The 26,365-nt window shown below is 37.2% G+C and overlaps 1 protein-coding gene across 23 annotated transcripts in view; it reads right to left on the reverse strand.

Annotated features, from left to right (window-relative positions):
- AFDN (afadin, adherens junction formation factor) overlaps positions 1-26,365 on the reverse strand; it is a 115,487-nt gene that overhangs the window by 72,902 nt on the left and 16,220 nt on the right. For 15 of the 23 annotated variants that reach the window (XR_010027120.1, XM_063151742.1, XM_063151732.1 and 12 more), the window contains exons 2-6: positions 8,572-8,767; positions 6,938-7,053; positions 5,247-5,410; positions 4,615-4,775; positions 3,484-3,641 (exon numbers count right to left, since the gene is read on the reverse strand). Coding sequence is in view for 22 of the 23 variants with exons in the window: in XM_063151742.1 (XP_063007812.1) it covers positions 3,484-3,641; positions 4,615-4,775; positions 5,247-5,410; positions 6,938-7,053; positions 8,572-8,767 (795 nt within the window). In the remaining variant the exon portion in view is untranslated. The remainder of the gene's footprint in view (positions 1-3,483; positions 3,642-4,614; positions 4,776-5,246; positions 5,411-6,937; positions 7,054-8,571; positions 8,768-26,365) is intronic. The other 8 variants (XM_063151749.1, XM_063151735.1, XM_063151743.1 and 5 more) reach the window with 1 other exon arrangement.

The following is a 26,365-nucleotide window of genomic DNA, read 5'->3' on the forward strand; positions in this document are numbered from 1 at the left end:
GTTATTTAAATTCATAGACAGTTCTATTTTAAACAAACTACTCCAAATTATTCCCATCTCTGAACTATGACCAAGGTAAGACCTTCTGAAGTGATGTAGCCATTGGCTACAGCATCCTACTACACTGCAGCCCTCTAAAGACTTTGCACTCTCATTTGTTCCCTTCTTTCCACACCCATTTCTGTGTTAACCAAGTTCTCATAGATCTACCTCAAACACCCTTTCATCTTCTTCCAGGCAGGAAACAACTACATTTAAGATTAAAAGTATGCAATCCCTAAACGATTTTCTATGCAAAACATGGCTAAACATAGGACTAATTAAATTATCTTTAATTAGATTTTCAAACAGACAAGATATTATAAAAGAAGGAAAACATTAAAATGTATAAACCAGAGGGAAACAGAAACACATCTACACTCAAACCTTATCCTGCTAAACTGCTCTATTTCGCATCTCAGATTTTAAAACAATTACACATACAGGATAATTAGGGTAACACTGTGTTTCAAGCTATGTTCAAGAAGCAACAATCTTAAAATTCCAAAGCCCTTGAGACAGAAGGTAGCTAGTTACAAAGCACGAAATACATGCAATACTAGGACCTGACCAATACTGGACTGGAAAGGAAACCAAAGAAAAACCAAATGCAGTGAAACATGCAGAAAATACAAGCTAAGAAATTTAAATGAAGACCATAGCAACTTCAGACTTTCATAACATTTGTTGGAATAAACAAGTCAGAGAAGGCATGTATTTGAGTATTAAGCCTCCTGTGATAACTAAAGATCAAATTATCAGACCCATCCTTAAAAAAAGTCTCACATGAGAACACTCCATGCTGCAACAGGTCTTCAATAAGCTCTTCTGTAATTTTAATGTTTAAGTAAAAACCCTCATATCTATAGTATATTTGAGTATATCTGCTTATCATGATTAATCTACAGTTTTCCTTACAAGCTGGGAATGCAGGCTCCATGCATGCGCCTACTAAAACAAACCAAAAAACAAATTCCAAAAAAAAGAAAACCTAAGAAAACAACAACAACACCACCACAAAAAAACCCCACAAAATCCCCCAATGGATCTTGCTAAAATATTTACTGTCTCATGTCTGTAACGACTACTTCTTAAAAATACCCAATAAAACTACTCACCATTAAATGCATATTTTTGCTTGACATTACAAGAAGCTACATAAATGCCTTACCCTCAAGTAAAAAAATAAGTGCATGCTAAAAACAAAATCTAATCAAGATTCTGCTTTCAAGAGTTAACTGGTTTGCTGGATGCCTGGAGTCTAATGCCCTGAGTGAATATGCACAGGTAGCTTGGAAGACTGTCTAATTAATTTGACATCTTCAGAGAAGTGCAGTGAACCCCACAATACTCAGGGAAACTCAAACCAAGCAAACTGAAACAAACAAAACACACACACTGGAAGAAACTGGTGTCTACTTGCTCACACAGAAAAACACTTTAGAACGAGGAATAAAAGTACAGCCTGATACACTGCAAACCAATGTATAAAAGCAGACAACCAATAGGAAAATGCCATTTACAATAGAAATTGTCAAAAATGTTATGAAAAAGTCTTACAATGTTTATCTTTCAACTGAAACATCAGGAGTGATCTTTATTACAGGTACTTATACAGCCTTATAATGGTCTTGTCCTGTAACTTAAAATTCATCTTAATAATTAAGTAAATGCCAACTGCTTAAATCTTCAGAGAAGACACTGTACCTGGCACTCAAAGAGAACAAAATGTTTCAAAACCCCAACCAGTAAGAAACTGAACTTTTATGTTCCACTGATAATAGCTGAACTTGGCAAAATGTAAAGAATAAGAACATGTGCAGGACCTGTCTAACACCGAGTACCATAAAGTGCCAGAAGAACAGGGGCAAAAGCCAAACCAGGGACAGAGAACAGCTGTGAGACTTCAGTATAAAGGGAGTGCCACTGGATAAATTTAGTGGTGCATTTCTGAGTTTCCAAAAAAGACAACAGTGATTAAAGACACATCAGGCTAATTCTTGGGTATTTTCATGTTTCAAGCAAGGAAAGCAGCTTTATAAAACATCAGGAAAAAGTAGATTTTAAAATCTAGACTTAAAATATTCAACTTGATGAATAAAAGAAGAATTAAGCAGATTTTAGCCAACTACAACAACTTACTGTGAGCAAATAAGGTCTCCTATACGCAAGAGTTACTGAAACAGATCTGCTATTAGTCAATGCAGACCATTCCTGTATGTCAAATGTAAACATAAGCACACAACTGACATCAGTTCAGACACACTGTATGAAGATGTGCTACTCAGGAAACACAAAATATTTTCCAGAAGTACTTCCCAAAAAACTAATATAAAAACATTTCTTTTGCAGCAATGACTTCATTAACCTTTGCCAAGATCAAAGCAAGGTTCCCCAGACTATTTTCTACAATAAACATCGCCACACAAGATCAGAAAATAGGATCTAAGGGGGAACACCACCATTACAAAAAGAATAACTTTCAATAGTTTCCTGGGTAAAGGTGCAATTAGTCCAATAAATTCCCTAATACTCAAAGATTTTTTAATTTTTTAGTTCAGGCATCATAAGTCTGAACTAAGCAGAAAAAAGTAAAACTATCTTCCAAATTTAGTCTCAGTGTCTCTGCTGTAGCCCACGATTCTCCCAAACCACCATAGTATTGTAAGAAACAAAACTTTTTTCCCATTTTTCCAACATTTTAAGGAGCAAAAATGCAAGTTTATTAGACACGTCATAGCCAAAAATGTAATCAAACACTGAACTCAAAAAATATTGTTTTCAAGCCTCACTGTTCTCCCTGAGAAGACAACACGGTCAGAAGTTTGTAATCTTTAATCAGTAGTGCCCATGGGACTTTTTGATTAAAGCCACTTCTCTAAGAAATAACAATTCTATGCAATTCGTTTAGAACTCCTAAAATAATTAAATTCTGAAATTAGGAGCGTCCCTTTAATCTTTTCTGATTTGTAGTGAGGGTCAGCTACCACTGCAAGGTTTAATGAAACAGCACACAACATACACCTTTTACAATGGAGCTCACCTCAGCACTTCCACTTCAGAGAGGACATTCTTAGTTCAGGGAAATAGTTTTGTGCACAGATTTAGGTATCCACAGGATGAACTATTAGCTTACACATCTGTGAATCACCAGCACATTTAGTGGTATAAAATCCATAAAAATGCCCAATGAAGAAATATGTCATTTTCAGTATTAATGTTTTCCTGTACAGCAAGCAAAACAACTGGAAGATTAAAGTTTTAAAAACAAAAAATCTGATATGTCACTACACAATTCCTGAGGCTGTTAGATTTTGGGGGGGGGGGGGGAGGATTTAATCACAGAACTATCTGAGTCATTCTATTTAGCTTGGAAGCTACTGCAAGAAAAAAAAAAAAAACAATCAAACTTAAATGTGAGAAGATTGTGTTTTAGAAACTTACACGAGCAATACAATAATCCTTGGGATTTTCTTTTTCCAGGCCATATTTTTCCAGTGCTTCGATAACTGCAAAGTCTGCAGTATCTGTAGTGGACAGCAGGATTGTCTTGTATGGTATATTTGGTTTTAAACTGTCTGCATAAATTCTCAGTGTCCCACCTTGGAAACCAAATGGAATTAACAATTAAACCACAGAATAAAATGACAGACATGAAGTAATTCATTATGTTTCTAACAAAATATAAGAACAAACCCTTTCAGAAATAGCTTCATTATTCTACTAGTAAAAGAAAAATTATGTAATATCCTCAAAATAGATTTATCTCTCCACTGGTAAAAATCTCCAGGGATATTTCTGTAATTTATCTAATGAAGTGTTTTCCTAATGTTTCACCATGCTTAGTATTGCATGAAGTTACAATGAAATAATGTCAATGACTGGTTGATGAACAGACCTTTACCATCTTGTCAGTAAGTCTGTGCTGACCTCCCCTTTCTTTAACAAGCCCATTTAAGATTTCCTTCAGGACAATGCTCTCTACACCTCTAACTCTTTCTTCACTACTCTTCCATGAACAGATAATAATTTCAGATTTTAGCAGTTCTAACATAGCTTCACTTGTTGTTTTCTAATGGTGTATATACAATCATTGTTATGTCCCCATGGCATGAATGAGAAATACTTAATCACTATTATTCACAAGATCTACCAGAATCCTTTAGGCAGAACAATCAGTCCTTTACATCCTTTATTTACACTACTGATTGAATTTTCTATCAGGTCATTCAGCTCATTCTTAGTACAAGGAATGTCAGTTATCTCAGCCAACCTCCTCAGTTTGCCAGGCTAAGTCCATCCTTCCTTTTTCCCAGTTTAGCACTACTGCTAGCAAGCTCAATAAGCACACTGTCTCAATCTGCCCACCACTGAAAGCTTTGACTTGCACTCACAATGGAACATCCCCCTGTGGAATCCTACCTTCACAAACCCTTTGTTCAATTTCACACCAGATAAACCAGCCATGTACAAAAAATGTTGGAGAAAGCAAAAGTCAAATTTACAGGAGTTGCTGGTCTTAAGAACATTCTCTTGGTAAAATGTTTATAACTTCAGCAGAAGAACTTCAGCTACCTGAGTCTGGCCTGCCATCAGAACTGCGAAACTCCTGCATTCTCTTCTCTAGTTTTTGCTGTCGTCGCCGTTTCATGACCACCTCAGGATTGGATATTGTGCGAGTGAAGCTGGTCTCAGGCATATCTTTGTAAACCTCAGCTGCAAGGCGAAAATTCTCACTGCCAAGTTAGTTTAAATAAAAAGAATGTCATTAAGAGCTTAAAATAGATACATCCTTATTATTTCACATAGGATAAAAAAGCAACAGGATTCATAGACACAGGAGCTCATTTAAGTTATTGTAAGATGGTTTCTACATGAATTTCACTTTTAATACTTTTGCTACATAGTTAATGCTGTTCGTATACCCATGCTCACCTGATATAAATTTAAGGACTACTAGCTGCTAGTTTTTAAAGAAAACAAGAAGTCTTCTACCTCTTAAACACAGGGACAGGAGGAAAGACATTAAAGAAACTTTACATAACTAGCTTTATTGTGATTTACTTTACTAACTTTATTCTGATTTCCAATACTGCAAAGGATGGGAAAGCTGAGTTAGCATGTGTGTGCATGTCACACTTTCTTTTGCAAATGCACTTAAAAACAACTATCATTTAAGTTTTAAAAAATAAGTTAAAGCCACTTACATATCATCCCCATGAAGAAGTCTATCATCTTTATCTGATGCTTGTCGCAATGCCTCTTTTTCACGCCTCTTTTTTTCCTTTTTTTCTTTTTTTGAGAGAGTTCGCTTGAAATTCTGAATTACTCCCTCTTTTTCTTGCTTTTCAGGCCCATTACTCTGAGCTTTCTGAAATAAATGAGTTTAAAACAGCTTCCATCAATTTCAATCCAAAGAAAAGTTAGCATTGATTTTAACTTTGCAGATGAACCTGTTTAAGACACAGTATCACTGACCCAAAGCCAACACTCCATTACACAGCGATGGGACTAATGCTCTCAAGGGAAACACAGAGAAGGCAAATATAATGTCACATTCCCAAGAAGGTACGAACTAATTGTACCCAACCAAGTGAATGAACTGCAGATTTTTACTTAAATAATGCCTGCTATCTACTTGGCCTCAAAAGATTAACTGAAGCTGCAAAAGAAATTTTTGCTTCTGAGTAAAAATACTCTGTAACAGTGCTGTGCTTAATCTGCTTTCAAGGCAACTGTGTTGGAGCACCAGATAAGAATAAACTGCAGAAGGAAAAACATTACAGAAGACTTTTCCCCAGTGGTATATTTTTCCAAGCTGTCATTCCAGCATTGTGTTCTTCAATTCCTGCTCCTTGCATACACATGATACCTGCAATCCTAGGCTCATTTGCCTTCTGTAAAGATTACAGAGCATGAGAGAAAGAAGATGCAGATTTTCTCATTTCTATCAGGAAGCAAAGAAAATAGAGAAGGAAGATTGCAAATCACTTAATTCAATTAATAGGAATAGCAGGGCTGGTACATATAGTGCAAGGCATCATTAACTTTCCCTTCCGCCCTGTAACATGGATGTATCCTGTAGTCAAATGCCCAGTACAGACTCACATCCCTATACCCAAAGCACTTCTAAAATTAACAAGCTCTAGTTCCAAAAGCAAAGGAAATTTAGTGCTCAGCACAAGATCAAAAACTCGCCTTAAGACAGTCCACACTGAATAGCATGTTTTTCCATAGCTATAGGCAAACAAGCTACATATATACAATTATATTACTTCAGGAGCCTAATCTCATCTAATCTAATCTAATCTAATTTAATGTTTAAATTGCTAATATTAAAGCAAATTTTTGTACAGCTGATGTTGGCAACTCATTCATTTTCCATTTGTAAGAGAAAAAAATAATCAAAAACCAAAAAAGCAAAACCAAACCAAATCAAAAAACCCTGCACAAAAGGAAAAAGTCTTCCATCATTTTTTTCAAGAAAGAGAATGTTACCTAAGGAGGTAATAATTTTTAGCTCTATAACTCCCCCTGGCACTCCCTTTTAAAAGCTTTGCAAGAGACAGGATTACCTCCTGGTATGCGGCACCATATACTATTGGAGGCATTTTTCAAGTCATCATAATAGAACAAAGCAAGCTTTAAGTTCTCTAGGCATGCTCCAGTACTAGACAGCTACACGGATCACAGCATCACCAGCCATCTAAAGATAACAAAAGAGCTGTGTCGCAAAGATGCACTTCAAGTATTTAAAAATACTTGCTCCAGATATTGAAGGTCATGAGCAGCAGTTGTTTTCAGGAATTAGAAAAGTGAAAGTTATGTTTTCCTATATAACCAAACCCCAGAGATTTCAAAACTGCTGTTAGCACTAGCATGCTCTGTAGAGACTCACCTTTGGAGGAAGTGTATCATTTTCATTCTTGAGGACAAACCTTCCCTCGCGATCATCTTTGTTCCAGTTTAACTGTACAACAAGAGGCTTCTCATCCACATCTAATCTTCTTTCTTCTTCAAAAAAATGAAAAGCAGAAACAATTACTTGGTATCTCAAGAGCAAAGATAGTTTGAAGTAAGTTAAGCTTTCAATAAAAGGTTTGCTTAACAGAACACATCAGTTGATGTTTCCCTCTTAAGTACAGGGACAGAAAGCAAGCTTGGGAATGTAGAATTAATTGCATGTCTCCTTTCCAGCAACAAGCCCAAGTGTTCCATCTATCTACATAAGCTAAATGTCCCCATAAAGTAGTCACACATAACTCCTTTGTCAGAACTAGGTCTTGGAACACAACATTACCACTCTGGAGGAGAAGTCAGATTTAGAATTGAAATGCTTAGCACTTTGTAACATCCTGGGCCTTGTAAATACTCATTTTTCTTGTTTTAAATTTACTTTTAAATTTACTTTTTAAAGTAGACCACAGTCTGGTTGCAGCCCAAAAATACTATCCTAAAAAGACTGCACAAAAATAAACAAGATTACAAAATTTAAACAATAAAACAAATCAAAAGCCCCCACGACATTATTCAGATCCAAGACAAAATTTCATTTAGAGTATTACATCTATTTTAAGTATATGAAAAAACAACTGACAGAGTGGTTAAAAACTTAAGAAGTCTTGCCATTTGACTTTCCCTTTGAAAAGGAGGAGACAGTACATATGCCCAGGAAAACAATGATGTCTTTGTGGTTATTTTGTTCAGTAAGAAACACTCCTATTGACCTTGTATGCCTCAATCATCTTTTAAAAATCAGGAACTTGTTCCGCAAAGAAAACAATTTCATTTTGACTATAGGTACAGCACTAACAGACTTTTACAGAAATCTAAAGCAGAAAAAAAAATTCTTTTCAGTCGTTCAAATGCAGTATTTAAGGTTGTTCAAGCACTTGTGTATACTTCTTAAGTACAAAAATAAAAACCACAACCAAAAGATAGTTTCTCTTTTATCTGTCCCCACCACCACCACCCACACTATCACCTTCTGATCTGAAACAGACAAATTTTAGCAGTACCAAAGACTATTTAGATATCCAAGTTCTCCACAGGTAACATCAGAGGATCTGTTTAAGAAACACAGTGGCTTCAAACAATATTAAGCTGAACTTCCCCATTTCAGCAGTAAAAAAACATGAGTTACAAGATTACCATCACAGGCCCACAATGTCAAAGAACAGAAGTTGTACTCTCAACTGGTCAATTTAACAATCCTAGTCTGCCATTATAAATTTAGTCTTTACCTACTAATCCTAAAAATAGCAACTCTCTCACAAATGTCAACACACTAACCGGATGTCAATCACAGCATTTTAAAAATCATAATCAAATCTTACATTAACTGCAGGCCTAGTATGCATAATCAGGTTTTGAAAACCACTCCCCAAAAACAATTAACAGCAACATATTTAAGAACAAAAAACCCAAGTCTCATGTGGTTCAGAAACTGAGGGCAAATATAAAGATACTTTGGCTGGGAGTAGATATAATGGTGGTGAGGATGCAGGAAGGACTTAATGAATAAATACAAACCTCCACTGACATGCACTTCATAAAGTGAGTATTTAGGGGATGACAACATTCGCATGTCTGGTCGAAACTTCTCTGCAAGAGTTTCTATGACATCTTGAGTTGTGGCTGTACTGGAGACACGGATACATTTTGTTGCAAAATTTCCAGCTGCTTTGTCTTGAAAGTAGAATCTCATTACTCCATGAAACTCGAGATCCTGTAAAGAAATAAAAATATAAATCTGAGTGCTGGGTAACATTTATAAGGTTCAGAGTTCTTTTATTATTTGTTACAAATTTATTATGAAAATATCAGACCACCAAATATTACACTGGTTTTCAAAATTTTCATAATAGTAGAATTAAAAACCAGGAAACTATAAACTTGAAAAGCTATCCTGCAAAAAGAAATTAAGGATTATCTATTATTGAAAATACTGAACTTGAATCTTTTAAGTATTCAAATTTACAGGTATATTCAGGAGAATTAATAAAACATCTTTTCTAAAACCTAGAGACATCTTGAAGACTGAGAATAGGCCCCTGCAGCCCAAGTCTGTAAAAGTGCATGCTCAAGGAACAGCAGCGTGTCTTCATGAGAACAGCTTGCTGTCACAGAACCCACAGGATCATCTTTTCTCTCCTGTTTTCACCCCTTCAGGCACTCCTGTCTCATGGTGGCATCTGTTTGTCCCAGAAGCAGCCTTTTAAGGAAGCTAAACCATTGACTTGCTTCTACTTTTTATTTTAAGAAAGGTTATTCTTTGGTACAGCTCCCTAAGCACTCAGTGGGGGAAAAAAGCTTCAGCACCAACACGAGGGGAAGAAAGGGACTGCAGCTGTCAGCCAGGTGGCTACACTACAACAGCAAAGGGAATTTGTTCAAACTATTGTAATTTCACATCCTCAAGTGATTTCCATTGCCTATGCTCTACTGCAGCACACCAAACTTCAGGAGGATACTGTCTGCTTATGCTACTCCACTACCAGTCTGAACAACAACTCCAAATCCAAATTTTAGTTCCCCAGTGGTCTCCACCTGGCCAACTTTTGCCCCTTGCATAAATCCCAGCAATCATGGGGCCCTGCACTCAAGGGAAATCAAGGATATTCAAGTCTCCAGCTGACTTTGTCAAGTTTACTCTACAGTTTAATAATCACTGCTCCTGTCTTCACTCTCCAGAGGCTTTGAAATAGGCAAATCCTTAGGTGTTGAGCACAGTGATAGATTTCATGCTAGGCACAGCCCTTTCCAGTACTACATCTGATCACAGGACACGCATTACAATGCTTCTTTGAACAGCAAAGAATCAAGATATTTACTGAAGCTACTCTATCATTCAGAAGACCTTTGCAAAAAGAAATGAAAACATAAGAATATTTAAAAAGGAATTAAGAAGTCAAATAATCTACACTTAGACAAACATCTGTGTCAACTAGATACATGCAGAAATAAGAACTGTTCTGCTCAGGATATTCCCAAGCCTACACCAACACAGCAGTCCAATGAAATGCACTATGGACCTTGACAATGGCCAATTGTGTTTTATTCTCTGTTGCTATCTGAACAATTTACAGAATTAATCTTTCAGAGCCTGCACTGCTGTTCCCACAGAACTATGTATTGTACTTAGTAATACAGTGTTCCTTCCAGAGTTCCTTCCTGCAAGAAGTTACAGTTTCCACATTCCTCCAGTTAGCTCCCACCTCTACAAACACTCAGAATTTAACTGCAGTTTATATGACCATGGGTATAATTCTTCAGCTGTGAACATTTTTGTAACAGCTACTACTCACCTCTCAAAAGCATCCTGTCTACTTCATTTCTTGTCTTTAATTATATATATCAAATTATTAACTAATTATCCATACAAGGACTTACCCCTCTCATGCAGAAGGCTACTAAATGACTTCTGGAAATCCTAGCTATCATAGTGAATTGGAGCTTCCCTTACAGGTGCTCTTGGTAACTCCTTCCATGAGTTCCAAAAGGTCTGAAGCACAGCTTCTCTTCTAAGTCCTGCTGACCTTTCTACAAGATGTTATAACAGACACCACGTGTCCATGAATTCTGTAGGTTAATGCAGTTTCTTCTCACACAGAACATCAGTGAACACCCTTTGTAATACTGGTTTCACAGTGCATTTGCATCCAACGACCTGAAGGTGTCCACCTAACAGAGCCATTACAGACCACTTACAAAATTACTTCATCCCTCACTTCCTTCAGTTATTGGATGAAGATTCTCTAGTTCTAGTAACTTGCTTTCCTGCCTTTTTCTCTCTTAACAAATGCTGACTTGAAAGCATTCCTCATTTTTTTATATATATTTTTTTATCTCATGCTTTTATATTCTACTTATCAGATTTTACATCCTTACAATTTTCCTCATTTGGATACTACTTCAGCTTTTTTCCTCATTTGGATGAAAGCATTCCTCAATTTTTTATATTTTTTTTATCTCATGCTTTTATAATCTACTTATCAGATTTTACATCCTTACAATTTTCCTCATTTGGATACTACTTCAGCTTTTTTCCTCATTTGGATACTATTTCAGCTTTCTAGTAATTATCTTTGCCTGATGTTCAGTCATGCCAGCTTCCTTTCACACTTCCCTCGATAGCTGGCATGCTTTTGGTCTGTACCTCCAGCACAGCATCTTTAACTCTCAGCAGGCACAGGCACTTGGCTCTTACTTGCCCCTTTTAGCTTTACCAAGCCTTCCTAGGGCTGGTATGCTGCATCTCCAACTGGCTTGGGAAATTCTGTACTTTTTGCCAGAATCTAAGCATGTCATGATCTCTAGAAAGCAGAGCATTCTCACAGGTAATATTCCAAGCCACATTCCATGCACACTTTTGTATAGATTTGGTTTAAGTGGTTGCCTCTCCTGCTAATACTCCTTAACCGTGATGCTCCACAAAACAGCCACAGTATTTTTATAATCGATTTTAAGTTTCAATCCACTTGTTTGATCGTTGCAAAACACAACACATAAGCCTTCAGCAGAAGTATCATGAAACAATCATGTCTCATTTAGAACACTTATTTCCCTTTATACAAGGGAAATAAATGTTCTAAATGAGACCCCATCTCACCCCACCACCATCTCAAGGTACTGCTGAAGCAAGAATTTTAAAAGAGAAAATGAGCACATTCCTAATCTTTTCCATGCAGTATGTACTGTGTGAGTACATAATGAGACAAGATTCAAGTAGCTTTTTTTTCAAAGGTTTTTTTTGTTTTGTTTTATTTGTTTGTTTGTTTTTTTGTTTTTTTTTTTTTTTTAGGGAGAGCAGATTATTTTACTGAGGACACATTCTACTGCCAAGTAGCCATGCTTTTAATCTGCAGATATTTTAACAACACAGTACAGACTGCAGAGCAAAGGTCCATTCAGAGAAGATGTAAGAAACAATCCAGGAAGCTTTCTAAACTACCATGTTGTTGTTGTTAATATTAGTAATATCAATAATATTGCAAGTTACAACTTATTTCTGCTTCCAGGTACTAACAAAGCAGATGAGACAAAAGTGTATTCTGAATTCTCAAGATACAATGTCTGTATAAGCAAGTTTTGTTTTCATTTTCCAAAATGAAGTAATGTGTTTTCCTAATATTGGCATTTGACAACCTGGATATAAAAACAACTGAGTGCAGTGACCACTGACTGTCCATTATCCCCCCCCCAATCTCTTCTACAGCAGCTTCTCAAGCTGTGTCTCCACAAACCATGTCCTTGTCCCCTCCCCTCCCCTCTACTTTTTCCAAAGTTTTCTGCTAAAAACAGAAGACTGCACAACAGCATCACAATCTTCTATCACTTCTCCATATAAAAGTCATTTTAATGTTTAATTTCCATTACATTCCAAACTGTACCTTGGGGCATTGCTTGGATTATTATAGATTTAAATAAAAGTATTTGATGACATGGAAGTAATTGGTTTCACATTTCAAAAAAATCAGGAAATAGGAGACCAAAAAAACCAAAAAGATCCCTTCTAGTCTTCATCATTTTTTTGATGTCGTGTTTGTGTGTGTGTATAGCTGCAGTTCAAGCCACATTTAACTTTGCAGCCACATGCTTAGCAGATAAATCCCAACTGCACAGAAACAGATGCCACCACTCACACTCAGACAACAAGGCAAGCACTGCACTTAAATTTCCACTCTCCACTCTAACTCTGCATTAAAGTGTTTATTTTTCAGAGTTTTGTGTTTCATCCTCAAACTCATTCACAACTGAATTTCTCTGTTAAGAATGCTAGGCACATTCACTGCAGTTTCTGTGTCAGGGAAAGAGGCTGAAGAACAAGAATTCCTTGTCCTAAACCAGGTAGATACTTCTGTATCTATTATTCCCTGATATATTCTTGTAGGTGAAGGAATCTCCCCAAAACACTTACAGATCTCTTGAAACTATCTATCTTTCTCCAAAGATAAGAACTGTCCTTTATCAAAAAGAAATGAAAATGTTTTCTGGATTTCAAGAGTGACTGATTACTTAAGTGTATAAACACTCCTAAATTCCTCTCAGGAGTTTATATGCATGATAAGCAATTTAAGCAATCTAATATCGATCACATTTGGTATTTTGTGTATCTGCAGTACAAGTTCAAGGATCATGCAGGAATGCAAGGATACAGACCAGTCTTCAGCCACACAAGTACAGTCAATTTTCACAAAATTTTAATTCTGATCATCTAGTCCGCAAAACATATTTTGGAGATCATACAGCGAAAGTCAGCTTTTTAGGCCTTTCAAATAATAAAGGCAACTTTCCTCAAATACAAAGCACAATTATTCCTTTTTATTAGTATCAAATGAAGTTATGGTAGTTTCCAAAACATATCCTACTCAAAAGGTTTCAACTTACATAATAGTTTCCAGTTAACCATTGTTTTCCTGTTTTACAAAAAAAGTAAGCTGCACCTCCTCTTCATTAGGCACAAAGGAAAGAGTTCATAGAAGCATTTCAAATGTCCAGTTATGACTTTTTGCATAAAGTCAATGACAGGCAGCAACTGCTTTAAAACCAATGGAACAAATGTTCCAAAAATGTGTCTTCAGAAAACAAAAATACAAACGCACAAAAGCATCAGAATGAAACACCTGAAACACTTTCATAAAGTGAAACTACTTCATAATTCTACAAAATCTTGTGAAAAGCTTCCATTAAACATTCTTAGAAAACATCTGCCTTCTCCATGCTATCACTCTCCTCTGACATTCCCCTTGAGGACCTCAGACCGTCATTAAATGAAAAGGAGCACTACAAAAGCAGGAAGCAAACAAACTTTAATACATAATGAAGTCAGTCACACAGAGCACCCAAGTCACACTTAAAACTGAAGATGTGAGGCATAAGTTATCATATAAATTCCCTCCAACTTTTTCCATGAGGCTTCACAAAAGTGACTCTGGCTTCTCAAAACAGTTTGATCTTTAAATCTAGTTCCCAGTTACTTACTGTCAAGGGTGGATTTCTGCTTTAAAGCAGTAAAGCATTATTACTTTAATGAGTAATAATCAGGATCACTCATTTGAAGTTATGCTACAGAGAAATCCAAGTAAATAAAGGATGGAGGGAAGAGCATCTCAAGCTCCCCTCTCCAATTACAAAGAGTGGTTATATATACATGTGAAAAGTGTTAATAATTATGGAAGGCAAAGGTGTTTAATACTTTGGCAATCCAAAACAAAGAAAATCCCCACCAAAAAAAAAAAAAAAAAAAAAAAAAAAAAAAAAAAAAAAAAAAACCACCAAAAAAAACCCCAAAAAAACCCCACGTCCAAACCTCTCTTTCTGCCAATCATCCCACGCTTTTTACACATGAATATAGTAGTCAAGAAGGTATATGGAAAACAAGTAGTAAGAGATAAAAAGATTGCACTGTACATGAAGCTCAGAAAAAGCCTGCAATGTGACACAATGGGACTTGCAGCAGGGAAACCTGAACTTCCTGAAGAATCTGAGAAGCTTCTGCAAACAAAACAGTAATATCCAGGAACCATAATCTACAGCCATGCTCACATGAGAAAGGAAACCCTTGCTTTAAAGTGTCAGAGATAATGAGAGTATTTATCACAATATGTAGGGCACAGCAATGATTTAACTACTACTCCCACAAGCCAGCAAAGAATACCTATAGGCTGTTAAAACTCCTATCCCACCTGTATGCATCACAAAACACTACATACTTCAATACTTAAAGAGTATTACACACTACCCATTCTGTGAACTATTCAGTCTCTGGAGCAGCAGAGAATATACAAGCTTCCCTTCAGAAATCCTCATCTGCGCCCCCTCCAAGAGGCTTTGATCTCTTTCAGCTGCATTGATAACATTGTTTGCCTCGCAAGCACATTCTGCATGACTGCATCTAGAAAATACCGAAATCCAGCACTAAGAACATCACATCTTTCTTCGTGCCCCATTCAAATTCTGCAAGCAAAAATCTACAGAGAACTAAGCTGCAATTACTATTCAGGTACATGTGCTTGCTGCTCAGGAGTTTTGCTAATAGAATATAAACAACAATAAAACAAATCCACAGTGCAGAAAGTAGAATTAAAGCACATACAAGTTGCTTTCAAATGAATTCGGGTCACAATACTGATATAACAGGTCAGCATAGCAACAGTATTATCACTGCAGAATATTCTGAAACATTCATATAATGCCTTTGTATCTAACCTGTTGTCAGTCTACACAGTAAAATGGAATTGCTTCCTTTGCCTCTCCAAAAGCCATATGTACGCAACAATGTGAAATTCTAATGAGTACAAGAATATTTAAAAAAAAGTTCTATGATATTTTAAAACCCATTTAAATCAGTAAGGCAATAAGCACTGTGAAATTATATGAGGGTGAGGTTTCTAGCACTCATTCCCAATTCTAGCACTCAATTCCAATAATGACCCAACTTGAAACTTGAGGACAGACAATACTATTAAAAAGGAATTTCAAATAGTTGGGGTGGTTTTTTTTAAATCCTGCTAACTGTTATAAACTGTTTCTTGTGTAAAAAAGAAACACAATGCTCTTGTTAAGCTACAGTTTTTGAGTTAAGTTCAAAAAGTGCAGTTTCATGATAAAAGACTACCTTTAATCTAACAGAAGAAAGGAAGGACAATACAGATGAAAAAACAGCTCCTATAAAAAAATAATTTTCATCAGCTTTACTTCCTCTTCCAAACCTCTGACACCTGGATCAACAAAGACTTGCCACTACAGAATGACTCATTCTGCCACACTTTAGACACTGTAATGTTCACAGAAGCAGGACCAACAGCTGACCTTTCTGTCAAAGAGAATTACCAATAACCCACAACACAAAGATCATAACTAAGTGAAACCTCCTCTTTATTTTCCTGAGGAAAATTGCATCTTATGAACCAACCCCATTACATTTTGAAACAAAACCTCAAAACCAAAAGATAAGAGATACTACAAACACTTTCACAATATAAATGTAATGCAATGAAGTCAAGGCAAAAGCCACTACACTGTATAACAAACAGTACAAAATCTTAAACTAAGGCCAAAATTCAAGTCTGTAATTATCACATCCAGTACAAAAGGACTAAATTTCCTAAATGCAGCTTTAATGCCCATATGAACCCTGAATTATCACAGATGTAGATATTTTACTGTATACATTATATGCATTGTCCCTGCTTCCTGCTGCTTATCTGTCCCCAACAGCAAGACTAATTAACACAAAAACTCTTGGGATTAAACAAACACTATTGTAATCTTCAATATTTTCCTGTTAACTTACATCTCACAGATCAAAAAATTAAGTTTCCATCTACACCAGGTAGATGAAGCGACTCCTACTGACTTAAAAATAAAACAAAACCTGTTGTTTTCAGAATAGTCTTTTACCAGAGCCACATTCTGTGGTGCCATCAACCCTACTTCATTCTGAATACACCAAAGTTTTCATAGCCTTTTACAAAAGATATTATTACACAAGCAACATGAACTGTCTTCACATAAGATTTATGAGTCGAAAAGCAACTTTTCATTAAAAATTTAAAAATTTGCCAAGGGCACTCCTCAAAAGCATGACAGACATTACCTCCCAATCCTTAATTTTCAAACCAGCAGTACTGATCAGCAAAATCAGCACAGCTCTTGCAGCACAGCTGCTGCCTGCCCCCTGCAGGGTGTGCTTTGTTAAGCTGCGGTGGACAGCATTTACACAATCAACCAGAGCACACCCATATCTGTTCTTTGTACAAAATGAAACCTGCAGCCAACTGAAGAAATCAAACAAAAAATGCTTTCAACAATAAGCACTACCAACAGCTTGGTAACTATTTAATCATTCATCAGCCTGATTACATTCAAAATAACAATAAAGCTACAGAAGATTTAAATCATATCCCCAAGTTAAAACATACCACCAGTTACAAACTATATTAATGCTGGTATCATATAGAGACTCTCCCAGTACCCTTATACTGAGGGCCTTGCAGCAACTGTCAACACATACTCTGAAAAAAAAATATACCCCACAAAAGCTTGTTAAGAAAGCTGTTATTATTATTATTATGATTAGGAAAACTGTTTGAAGGCAGTGATGTGACATTAAGGAAACAGAAAATGATTGGTGTATATCTGATGTGTCAAAATACCCTGAAGGTCTCCAACAACAGGAGAGAGGTACAGGCAGAGCTCAATCATACCTGAAACCAGGTTAAAAGCAAGTCAAAACCAAACAAAGCCTCTTTTGAATTAACATGACATATTTAAAAGAGGAAAAATAACAAAGAGCAATGGGCCTCAAATAAAATATTGTTTACCTTTCTACTATTTATTTACAACCTGTTGTGCAACTAAGACAATTGCTAAGGAGCAACACCAGAAAACTTAGAGAAGAATTAAAAGTATGGACAATCCCCTGTAACACTTTTCAGATGCATCTTAAAAACCCACTGAAATAAATCAGAGTTCTCCATACTATTTACTGTGTTAAAAACTGTTCCTTTTGAACAGTTCCATTTAGAGGAAAAGAAACAGGTTATTACATCCACCTCAAACCAAAATACAACAGGAAAATTGAAGGGTGAGAATGAAAGCTCAGGCACTAGAAAGTCTGATTTTTCAGTGTCATTGCTACTTGCAGAGCTGCAATCCCTGTATTTAAAATATCTTCAGACATCAATCAGGCCACAAAAAAGACTGCCCTTACTCACGTTAACATTAAAAGTGCAGACACACAGTCAGCAACAGAAACTCTAGTGCTGCAGAAAGCACTTCCTCATACTGACACACTCATTCCCACCTCCTCTCTTATGCCAAGCACCAGCATCCTGCAGCTGTACAGCAACATGAATCAGGTTAACTCGGAAGATATTTCCCTTCCCTTCATTCAGTGTGCAGGAAATCGTCAGAGCCAGCAGCTGGGGGAAACTCTCCTGCTGGCAGCTTGTGTCAGTTTGAAGGAACCACGAAACAGCAACCTCTGCCAAGCTGGACACTTCATTCCCACTTCTGCCCCAGCACCAGCACGTACCTGCCTGCAGCACGATAAGCCAGCGGGCTCTTACTGCTTTTGTCTCAGGCTACGCTGGCTCGGCTGCGAGCCTTGACACAGCCAGATAAGCACCAGACCAAAGAAGGCAGCAGGAATGCAGCAGCCCAGCAGAGAGAGACTGGCAGTCCTGATGAGCTGAGGGGAAACTGTAGTTTGTTACAGGAATGGCAAATCTCTCAAATATTTTAAAGACTTAGTCCACAACCACATGGCATTTAGATAAATTATTTTCTACAGTCACAAAGTAAAATTTAGAATATTGTAATCTTAAGGCTATTTCTATAACAGGCATACAAACTGTTAGATTCCAGAGTTACATGATAATTTCTCTAAGCTTAAAGAGATTACAGTTTTTCCTCTGTAATAAAACTCTGATACTGGAATGTCTTAGGAACAGTCTTAAACCCATAAAAAATAACAATACAAGTAGTTGACAAATTCATCTGTGAAACTACTAAAAGCTGAAAAGATACTTCTTTTTGAGTGAAAACTCAGTATTTCTAACAGAAATGTCAATCTACTTACAGCAGAAAGCTGCACTACAGAAAAAAAACATCTCCACCAGCAATCAAACTCATGAAGCCTGGTTTCTTGTGGCTGTCTTCTGAAAGCTGATCACAGTTTTATTGTAGATGGCACAAATAAAATTATTCTTAACATTTCCCTCCCATACAGATTCTCTAGTGTCCAGAAGTACATATACTAGTTAGTATAAACTAAATCAAATTTTTTGTCTGTTTCTGACCTCTTACAGTGGCAACTTCACACTCCTGACATAGGCTGAAGATTCAATCAAAGAACCAACAGACCAAATAAAACCCAGATTTGACAAACTGGTGCCCATTGATAAGCTGTCACCAGCAAATACGTAGAGCAGCTCAGAAACCATACCCACTTCAACCACCTCACATTCACTTGACAAAACATTCATATTTATTTGCTTTCAGTATAACCTCTGTATTTATATAGGAAATAATATAAATAAACTCTCACTACAGGACAAAAAAACCCCGACACCAACAATCCTTTAAATGAACCACTGTCTGGATTAATTTCTTGTAATTAGCACTGCATTTTTACTATTTCAGTATCAGGCTTTAGTATGATGAGGCTATCAAAGGAAACTATAAAAACAGAATCAATTTTACATAATGCAACAAGGTTCATGCCATGTATCTATGCTGACACAGCCAGTAAAGTTTGAGCCAAGTTCTACTCAGTAATGATAAACTTGATTGTGTTACCCTGGCTTCTCATTCCTGTGGGATGAACTGGAATCAGCACCATACAGGGTTAAGACATCCAGCTACACTGTCTGAACTAGAAAAACGCTGGTGCTATCTGATACACTGATGGAGGAGCTTTGGCAACCAGGCTAATTAGTCAGGAGTTTGAAGCAGGAATGCTAACAAGCCTAACACAAAAAACAAGCACCTGATTCTCCTGAAGCAGACAAACTGCGGCCCGGAATGCGCATGAAAAAAAATAAAAATACCCCAAACCTCAAAACTTAACATTCTGATTTAAATACAACCTCTGAGTAGATTTCAAAAAGTTATTTCCCAAATGAATTACGTTAGTCAATCAGGTTTTAAGTAATATCATAACATCAAAATGTACCACTAAATGCAATTTTACTGTAACAAATTCTAGAGAAATGGGGCAAAGGATCTCTTTTTGAACTACTACTGTTTATCTTCCCTACCTGAAATACTTTCCCCTTTGCTTTTTAAGGGCAAATCAGCCATACTTCAGACTATGGAGTATGGCTACAAAAACAGCTCTGAAAAAAACCCCAAACTGAAAATCTGCACTGATGACTGAAATTATTGAGATGATCTGTGTCATAGCCAAAGACACACAACCTCTCTGCTTTTATATGCAGCTTTGCCTAGGGTAACATACACATACACGAGCTAAGACATCCTTCTGGTTACTTCTACCACACATTCAGAAAAAAAAAATATTCATTCACTACAACCAAACACATTTCAAATTAACACATGAAATTGCCACACAGTTTTCAACATTAGAAAGCATTAACTTGAATACTAAAAAGAAAATACAGGGTTGACATTACAGCTTCCAAACGGGAGCATGTTCCCCAGAGAGTTGTGGTTTTGTTTGTTTGGGTTTTTTTTTTTTAATTCAGTCACTCAAAAACTCCTCCAGGAAGCCTCATTTTTATATTTAAAGGAATCAGGTAATTTCTTAAAACTTACAAAGCAGTTTTTTAACGTCATTAGTTATCTTAATATTGGCTATCTTCATGTTGGACTACCAAGGCCACAGTTTGTGAAAAATCTATCCAGTAATTCTAATAGTTTGGTAAAATTCATCTGTTGATAGCCTTCTCTCTGCAAATCCTACTTAAACCTGTTGTATAATCTTTGGCAACAATTTCATCAAGCACTGTGCTTTGTGAATGACATTCAGCCTCAGTTAGTTGCATTTAAAAACAACTGCTGACAGCTAAAAAAGGGCTTTCTCTGCAGAAACACCATATATACAATATCTTCATACTGACAGTGGTTTTGTACTCCCTGTTTTGTGATGTTTTCTTTTGACTGTTCTCATACTACAAAATCCTCCATTCCATCACAAAAGCTAGCTCAAAGCACTCCCCAGCATATAAAAAGGTTTATTCCTAAGGCACCTGCACGACCAAAAGCATTACCTTGCTTCTGATTTTACTCCCTCAATGCTCTGTTTACTTTTAGATTTGAAAGAGAAGATACCATGTAGCTATCAAGACAACAATACACTTTAATGTTTTGTACTTGAGCTGGCGCCCATCTCACTGAAGAAGGATTTTACATTCCAATTACCACCAACTTCCTTTTCCCCAATGGGATTCCACATTTGCTCCCAATCTACAACAGCGTCTGTTTTGCCAGACTGGAAGCAAGTTCATTGGCTGAAAGGTCCTACTCTCTAAACAGGCTTATCTAACAAAATCTCTATACATGAATACTTTCTTCTTTTATGTATCTTCCATATTATTATTATCATTACAGAACACGGAAGGCATTAGTCACATAGACGTAGAAATAAATTCCCCAAAAAGTCCCTGACTGTTGATTACTGGATGGCTATCTCAAGAGCAAAATTACTCTGTAAATCCTGCTTGTGGCACCAAGGGAAAATATGACATTAAGCTAATCCAATGGCAACTAACAGTTACATTGGAAGGGGCTTTCCTCATCCTTTTCTACCCCCACTCCAGCTGTGTGTCACTATAATTGTTTCAACACAGGCATTTAGGTGAACTCTAATGAGCCAGTTCAGAGAGAAAAGCCCAACAAGAACTAATCCTAGTCTCCCAGCTTCCCTAAGAACTTCACCATGGAGTCACATAAAACCAAAAGCCAGCATAAAGAAGGCATTAAAAAAACCCAAACAAACCTGTTCAATTGAAGAAGGGGTGAAGGGAGCACTCTCTTGCAGCTAGAAAGCCATTTACCAACTTCAGCTATAAGTGTGAAACCTCACCAATGAACTTTTCCCTTGGGTAGCTTTGGCACCCAAAATAAAACCAACAGCAGTAGTTTACAGAGGCAAGGAATGCTTCTGCAGACCCAGAAATCCAACCAATCATGAGGTTTGACAGAGATATGATAGAGGCTGGCTTCCAAGTGGAAATAAACTGGTTATCTGTGGGAATGCAGAAATTTCATCATCCCTGTCTAAACATCTGTTTCGCTTGCCTAAGGATGAACAAACAAAACATTATGAAAGTAATACAGTATTTGAAACTCACTATAATAGACCTAAAAAAGGCTATTAAAATAAAATCAGACTGTAATTCAATTATTAAAACATTTAACTGAGCAGAACTTTAGCCATGGTTTTGTTTTAGTACTAGAGGACATAGCAACTCTCACCTATGAGTAGCACTACACACAAATATACATAGTTCTCTACTGTTTCAACTAAAAGTAACTAAAGGTATCAAAGACCAATGTGGCATTATTTTCTATTGTAAGTAGTATTTTCTCCAAAACATCAGGAGTCACCAAGTGCAAAGTCCATTAGAGCTCAAATCACCAGCTAACTCTAGCCTCCAAATTTTTTTAAATGTCCTGAGCATAAAAAGGCAAGGGTTCAGCTCAAGCAGGAATGACACAAATGGTACAGGAATTACTCAGCAATGCCAAGAGATCTTCCGCAAAACAGTGCTGCATCAGATGTTGTCCACACACAAACACTGGCAGTTTTTACAGAGTCTCCAAAGTCCTACAGAGACCACAGTAGCACCATTCCAACAAAACAAGCCAGAGGAGGAGAGGAAACAAAATTATTAAAAGGCAATGAGATTTTAAAAAGCGGTCAATTAACAAAGTCAGTTCAGAGACAGGGTGGGCTACGCATGTTTAAAAGGCTCACTTAGATCTGCTAAAGGTAACGTTTTATTGTGCCACCATTCATTAAAACAGAGAAGCACTCAAAAGCTGAACTATGGGTGTAAAAAGCTACTTTCTTTCTGTAACTGCAGTATTCCATAAGTGCAGGGCCACTGTATTTCCCTTTTTTTCTACTGCTTCACAGTCTCTTATTCCATGCTCAGGACAACAATGCAAACACAGCGACTGTGAGTAATCGCCAACACTATTCCCGATAGAGGAAACAGCAGCTGACCAGTTGATTACACAGGAAGCTCCTCATTTCCTTTGCAGTTCTCTTCATAACAGCAGAAATAATCTAGAGAAAGGTATCTTGTGGTAGTAGCATAAAGACCAACTCCAGCGATTTTCTGTCAGAAGGAATTCAGTCAGAAACCACCAACAGTTTTTCAAACCATAGTCGAGATACACATACCCCAGTTCAAAAAAATAGTTTGAATTACAATTGTTATCATAACCTCTCAAATATTTTGGAGTTGAGTCTCTCATTAGAGTAAGTGTTCTGTGCAAGACTACTCATGTTTTATGAAAAAATATGATTCTCAAAAAGTAGAAAGGCAGCTCTTTTCCCAGTCGTAAACACTAATATATCATTACTTCTTTAAAATTATATAAGACATCTTAAATTATCATTCTGTTGCAATACAAGGTAATGCAGAAATCTAACCTCACTTTTAGTCTTGATGAGGGGCTGAAAGGCAAGTATGGGATTAATTCAATTGATTAAGTTCCCAAAATTTGAAGCAGTCAAGAATTGCTTGCTCACTTCTCATTTTAGCATCAGAACAAATCTAGTCTGGTAGGTCAGCAAGCAGACTAATACTGCCCCCTCATTTCGCAGTGCCTTGCTCTTTGTTCCACAAAAGGTTGCCACCGCCTGCTCACAGAAGAGTGAGGAAGCTCCAGAGGGCAGGTCAGTCACATCATCAGTTACAAGACTGGGTGTGTGGAGCTGGGAGGAGATAGAAACAACAAAAAGACAACTGAAAAGCTGAATACTTAATCATCACATAGGCATCCTTCACATTACTACTTTCTTCCTCGCCCTTCCTACCCACCCTAGTCTGGAATAAGGAACTTGAAAATAAACAGTGCAATTCTGCATTTGTACATTGCTTACTCTAGGTAGCAGCTTCATTCCTAGAACTGAGAGAGCAGATGATTACAGATATTAGAGAATCCAACTCAACAGCTCCCTTCCAGAGTTTGCTCACCCTTAAGACTTCATGTTGTCATAACCTAGGCAGTCTCCCCCCACTCACTGCAATGACTGTCTTCAGCTGAGCACATTCCACTTATGAAAGGAGATCATCAGAAGGGTATTTTTCTTCAGGAACTCACAATTCTGATCTCTGAACTTCTGAGGCAAACCAGTCCTGATGTAATGACTTCCCAGGGTGCAAAATAAACCTTTTAAAACATGGTTTTTTGGAAGGAAATCCTAGAATAAGCATCTGGATGTAGGGATTAACAGCTAAAGTAGTAGTTCAGCTACTTAAGAATGGCTAGCAAGATTGCATCTAAAAAGATTCAAACACAACATGCAGAAAAGGTGACTTAAAGCTTCTTTAAATTTAATATCAACATATACAATTCAATGCTGAGTTTCTGAGATGTTTCTTATTTGGTTTATTTCAGTTTAAAATGCCTATTATATTAAAACTGGCCTAAGAACATTTGCAGTATTAACAGTCTAATGCTACCCAGGTTTCAAAACAGCAACTTTAATTTTAACTGTAAAAATGCTCCATTGAAGTAACAAAGTCGCTACAAATATCTGTGGCCAGGCAAGATCATAGTCTGCTTTCAAACTTCAGCATTTCTTCTATCAAAAAGGGTACACTACCAGCATGGCCTACTTTTCAGCATCACACAGAGACCAATATCACAATAGCAGAACTCAAAACAAAGAACATGACGCTGAGAATGAGTAATTGAACTAGTCAGTACACCATACTGTACAAATACAGTTTTATACACTAACAATAATCAGGAGTGAAAGCAAATCTTTATTCCCAAAAAACACATATCAACAAAAATAATCCAGCACAGTTCATGCACTGCAACTATCCATTCCAGTAACTAATACAGGTGTGTCACCTGGAGAAGGAAGAAGCACTGGAACAGAAAATGGGAGCAAAACTGTGTGCAATTTACACAACTTACAAACACTTCCAGTCCTGCAGCACTAGGACCTCACCCAATCTCCCCTAGGCAATCCCTCACACAGGATACATTGACAGAACATAGTTTGATTAGGTCATGTATGAAGTGATCCTGAAACAATAAGGTATTTTCAGTCTCGAAGGTTGTGCAGGATGGGTAGAAGAATGCTGTGCTCAATTTCAAGAAGAATCCAAGCATTTCAATACTCAAAGCTTTCAAGCACATGCCTAAAGGCTTTGCCAAAGGAAATTCTTCAAAGTGGGGGTTTAGGTGGGGTATTTTTGCTTTGTTTTTTGCTTGAGGTTTTGAGTAGATTTTCAGTTCAACAGAATTCAACAAGGGCAGAAGTCCTGACAAATATGAAAGGTAAAATATCTTGCAACAACACAGACTCAAGAAAAGACTGGCTGGGAAGAAGCTCTGCTAAAGAAAACCTGAGGATCTTGGTGAACAGCAAGCTGAAGATGATTCAGATGCATGGCCTGGCAGCAAAGTCAACATCATGCTTAGCTGCATTAACACGAGTAATAGAAGCTTTAGGTCTAGTAAAACAATTGCATTGCTCTACCCAACACTCTGTTTTTGTGCTGTCAGTACAGGAAGAACAGAAATCAGCTGAAGTTCAGCAGAGAGCTACAGAATGTTTAGGAGGCTGAAGAACCATCTTAGGAGGCAAGACAGAAGGAGCTGAGTTTCTGGCTCCTGGAGAAGAGCTGGCTTTGGGGAGACCTACAAAGCAGCTCAGAGGATCTGCAAAGAGGCCAAGAAGGCAATGAAACAGTGATCATCAGGGCATGGTGGGAGGACAAACACTGGACATTAAGTTGAAACAAAAGCAGCCTTGAAACTGACTATACAGAAAACTTTTTTCATCATTAGGACAGTCAAGCCAATGAAGGAGAGTGCCCAGAGCTCCTGCAGTTACTGGTCCTTAGGGGGTTTTCAATACCTTATGAGAAAAGCCCTCAGGAGCATCAGGACTGACACTTCTTCAAGCAGAAGGCTGGAGCAGAAATCTCCTGATGTCTATTCCAAATCAAAAGATCATATTTTAACATCTTTAATCAAAGGAACATATTTAAACATCTGTAGAGGACAGGCTAATTTTCCAAGACTGTTCAGCTACAGAAAACACTAATTGTTACAGCAGGCAGGCAGGCAGACACCCTTAATTTAGGCATGACCTCCAACCAACAGGAGAGCCCCCAATACTGAGATGTACCAACATGTGTCTCAACAGGAACCATGACTAATAAAGGGATGAAAAAAGCTAAATAAAGTACTCTAAGTGGCAGCATAACATTTGTAAATTTCTCTTCAGGTACAAGCCCAACTGGCAGACAACAGAGACAGTAAAGCCCATATAAGTGGTTCTACTACACATAAGAAGAGTAATTAATAATGCAATGCAAAGCATCACAATTGGAAATAAACTGGAATGGGTATGTACACCATGGAACCATCTAAGGTTACAGGATAATTCAGGGAGAAAGGAACTTCAGGAGTTTCCAATCCTAACTCCTAGTGAAAGAAAGGTCATTTCTGAGGTCTTCCAGGCTCTTTTGCAGCTTTCTCCAGCCTGCTCTTAGAAATCTCCATGGACAGAAACTGCACAACCTCCCTGTGCAACCCGTTCCACTACTTGACTATTCCCTGGCATCTGAGAAGTTTTCTTTTGCAGAACACTTTTGTAGTT

The sequence above is a fragment of the Melospiza melodia genome, chromosome 3 (assembly GCF_035770615.1).
Source record: "Melospiza melodia melodia isolate bMelMel2 chromosome 3, bMelMel2.pri, whole genome shotgun sequence".
NCBI classification, from domain to species: domain Eukaryota; kingdom Metazoa; phylum Chordata; class Aves; order Passeriformes; family Passerellidae; genus Melospiza; species Melospiza melodia.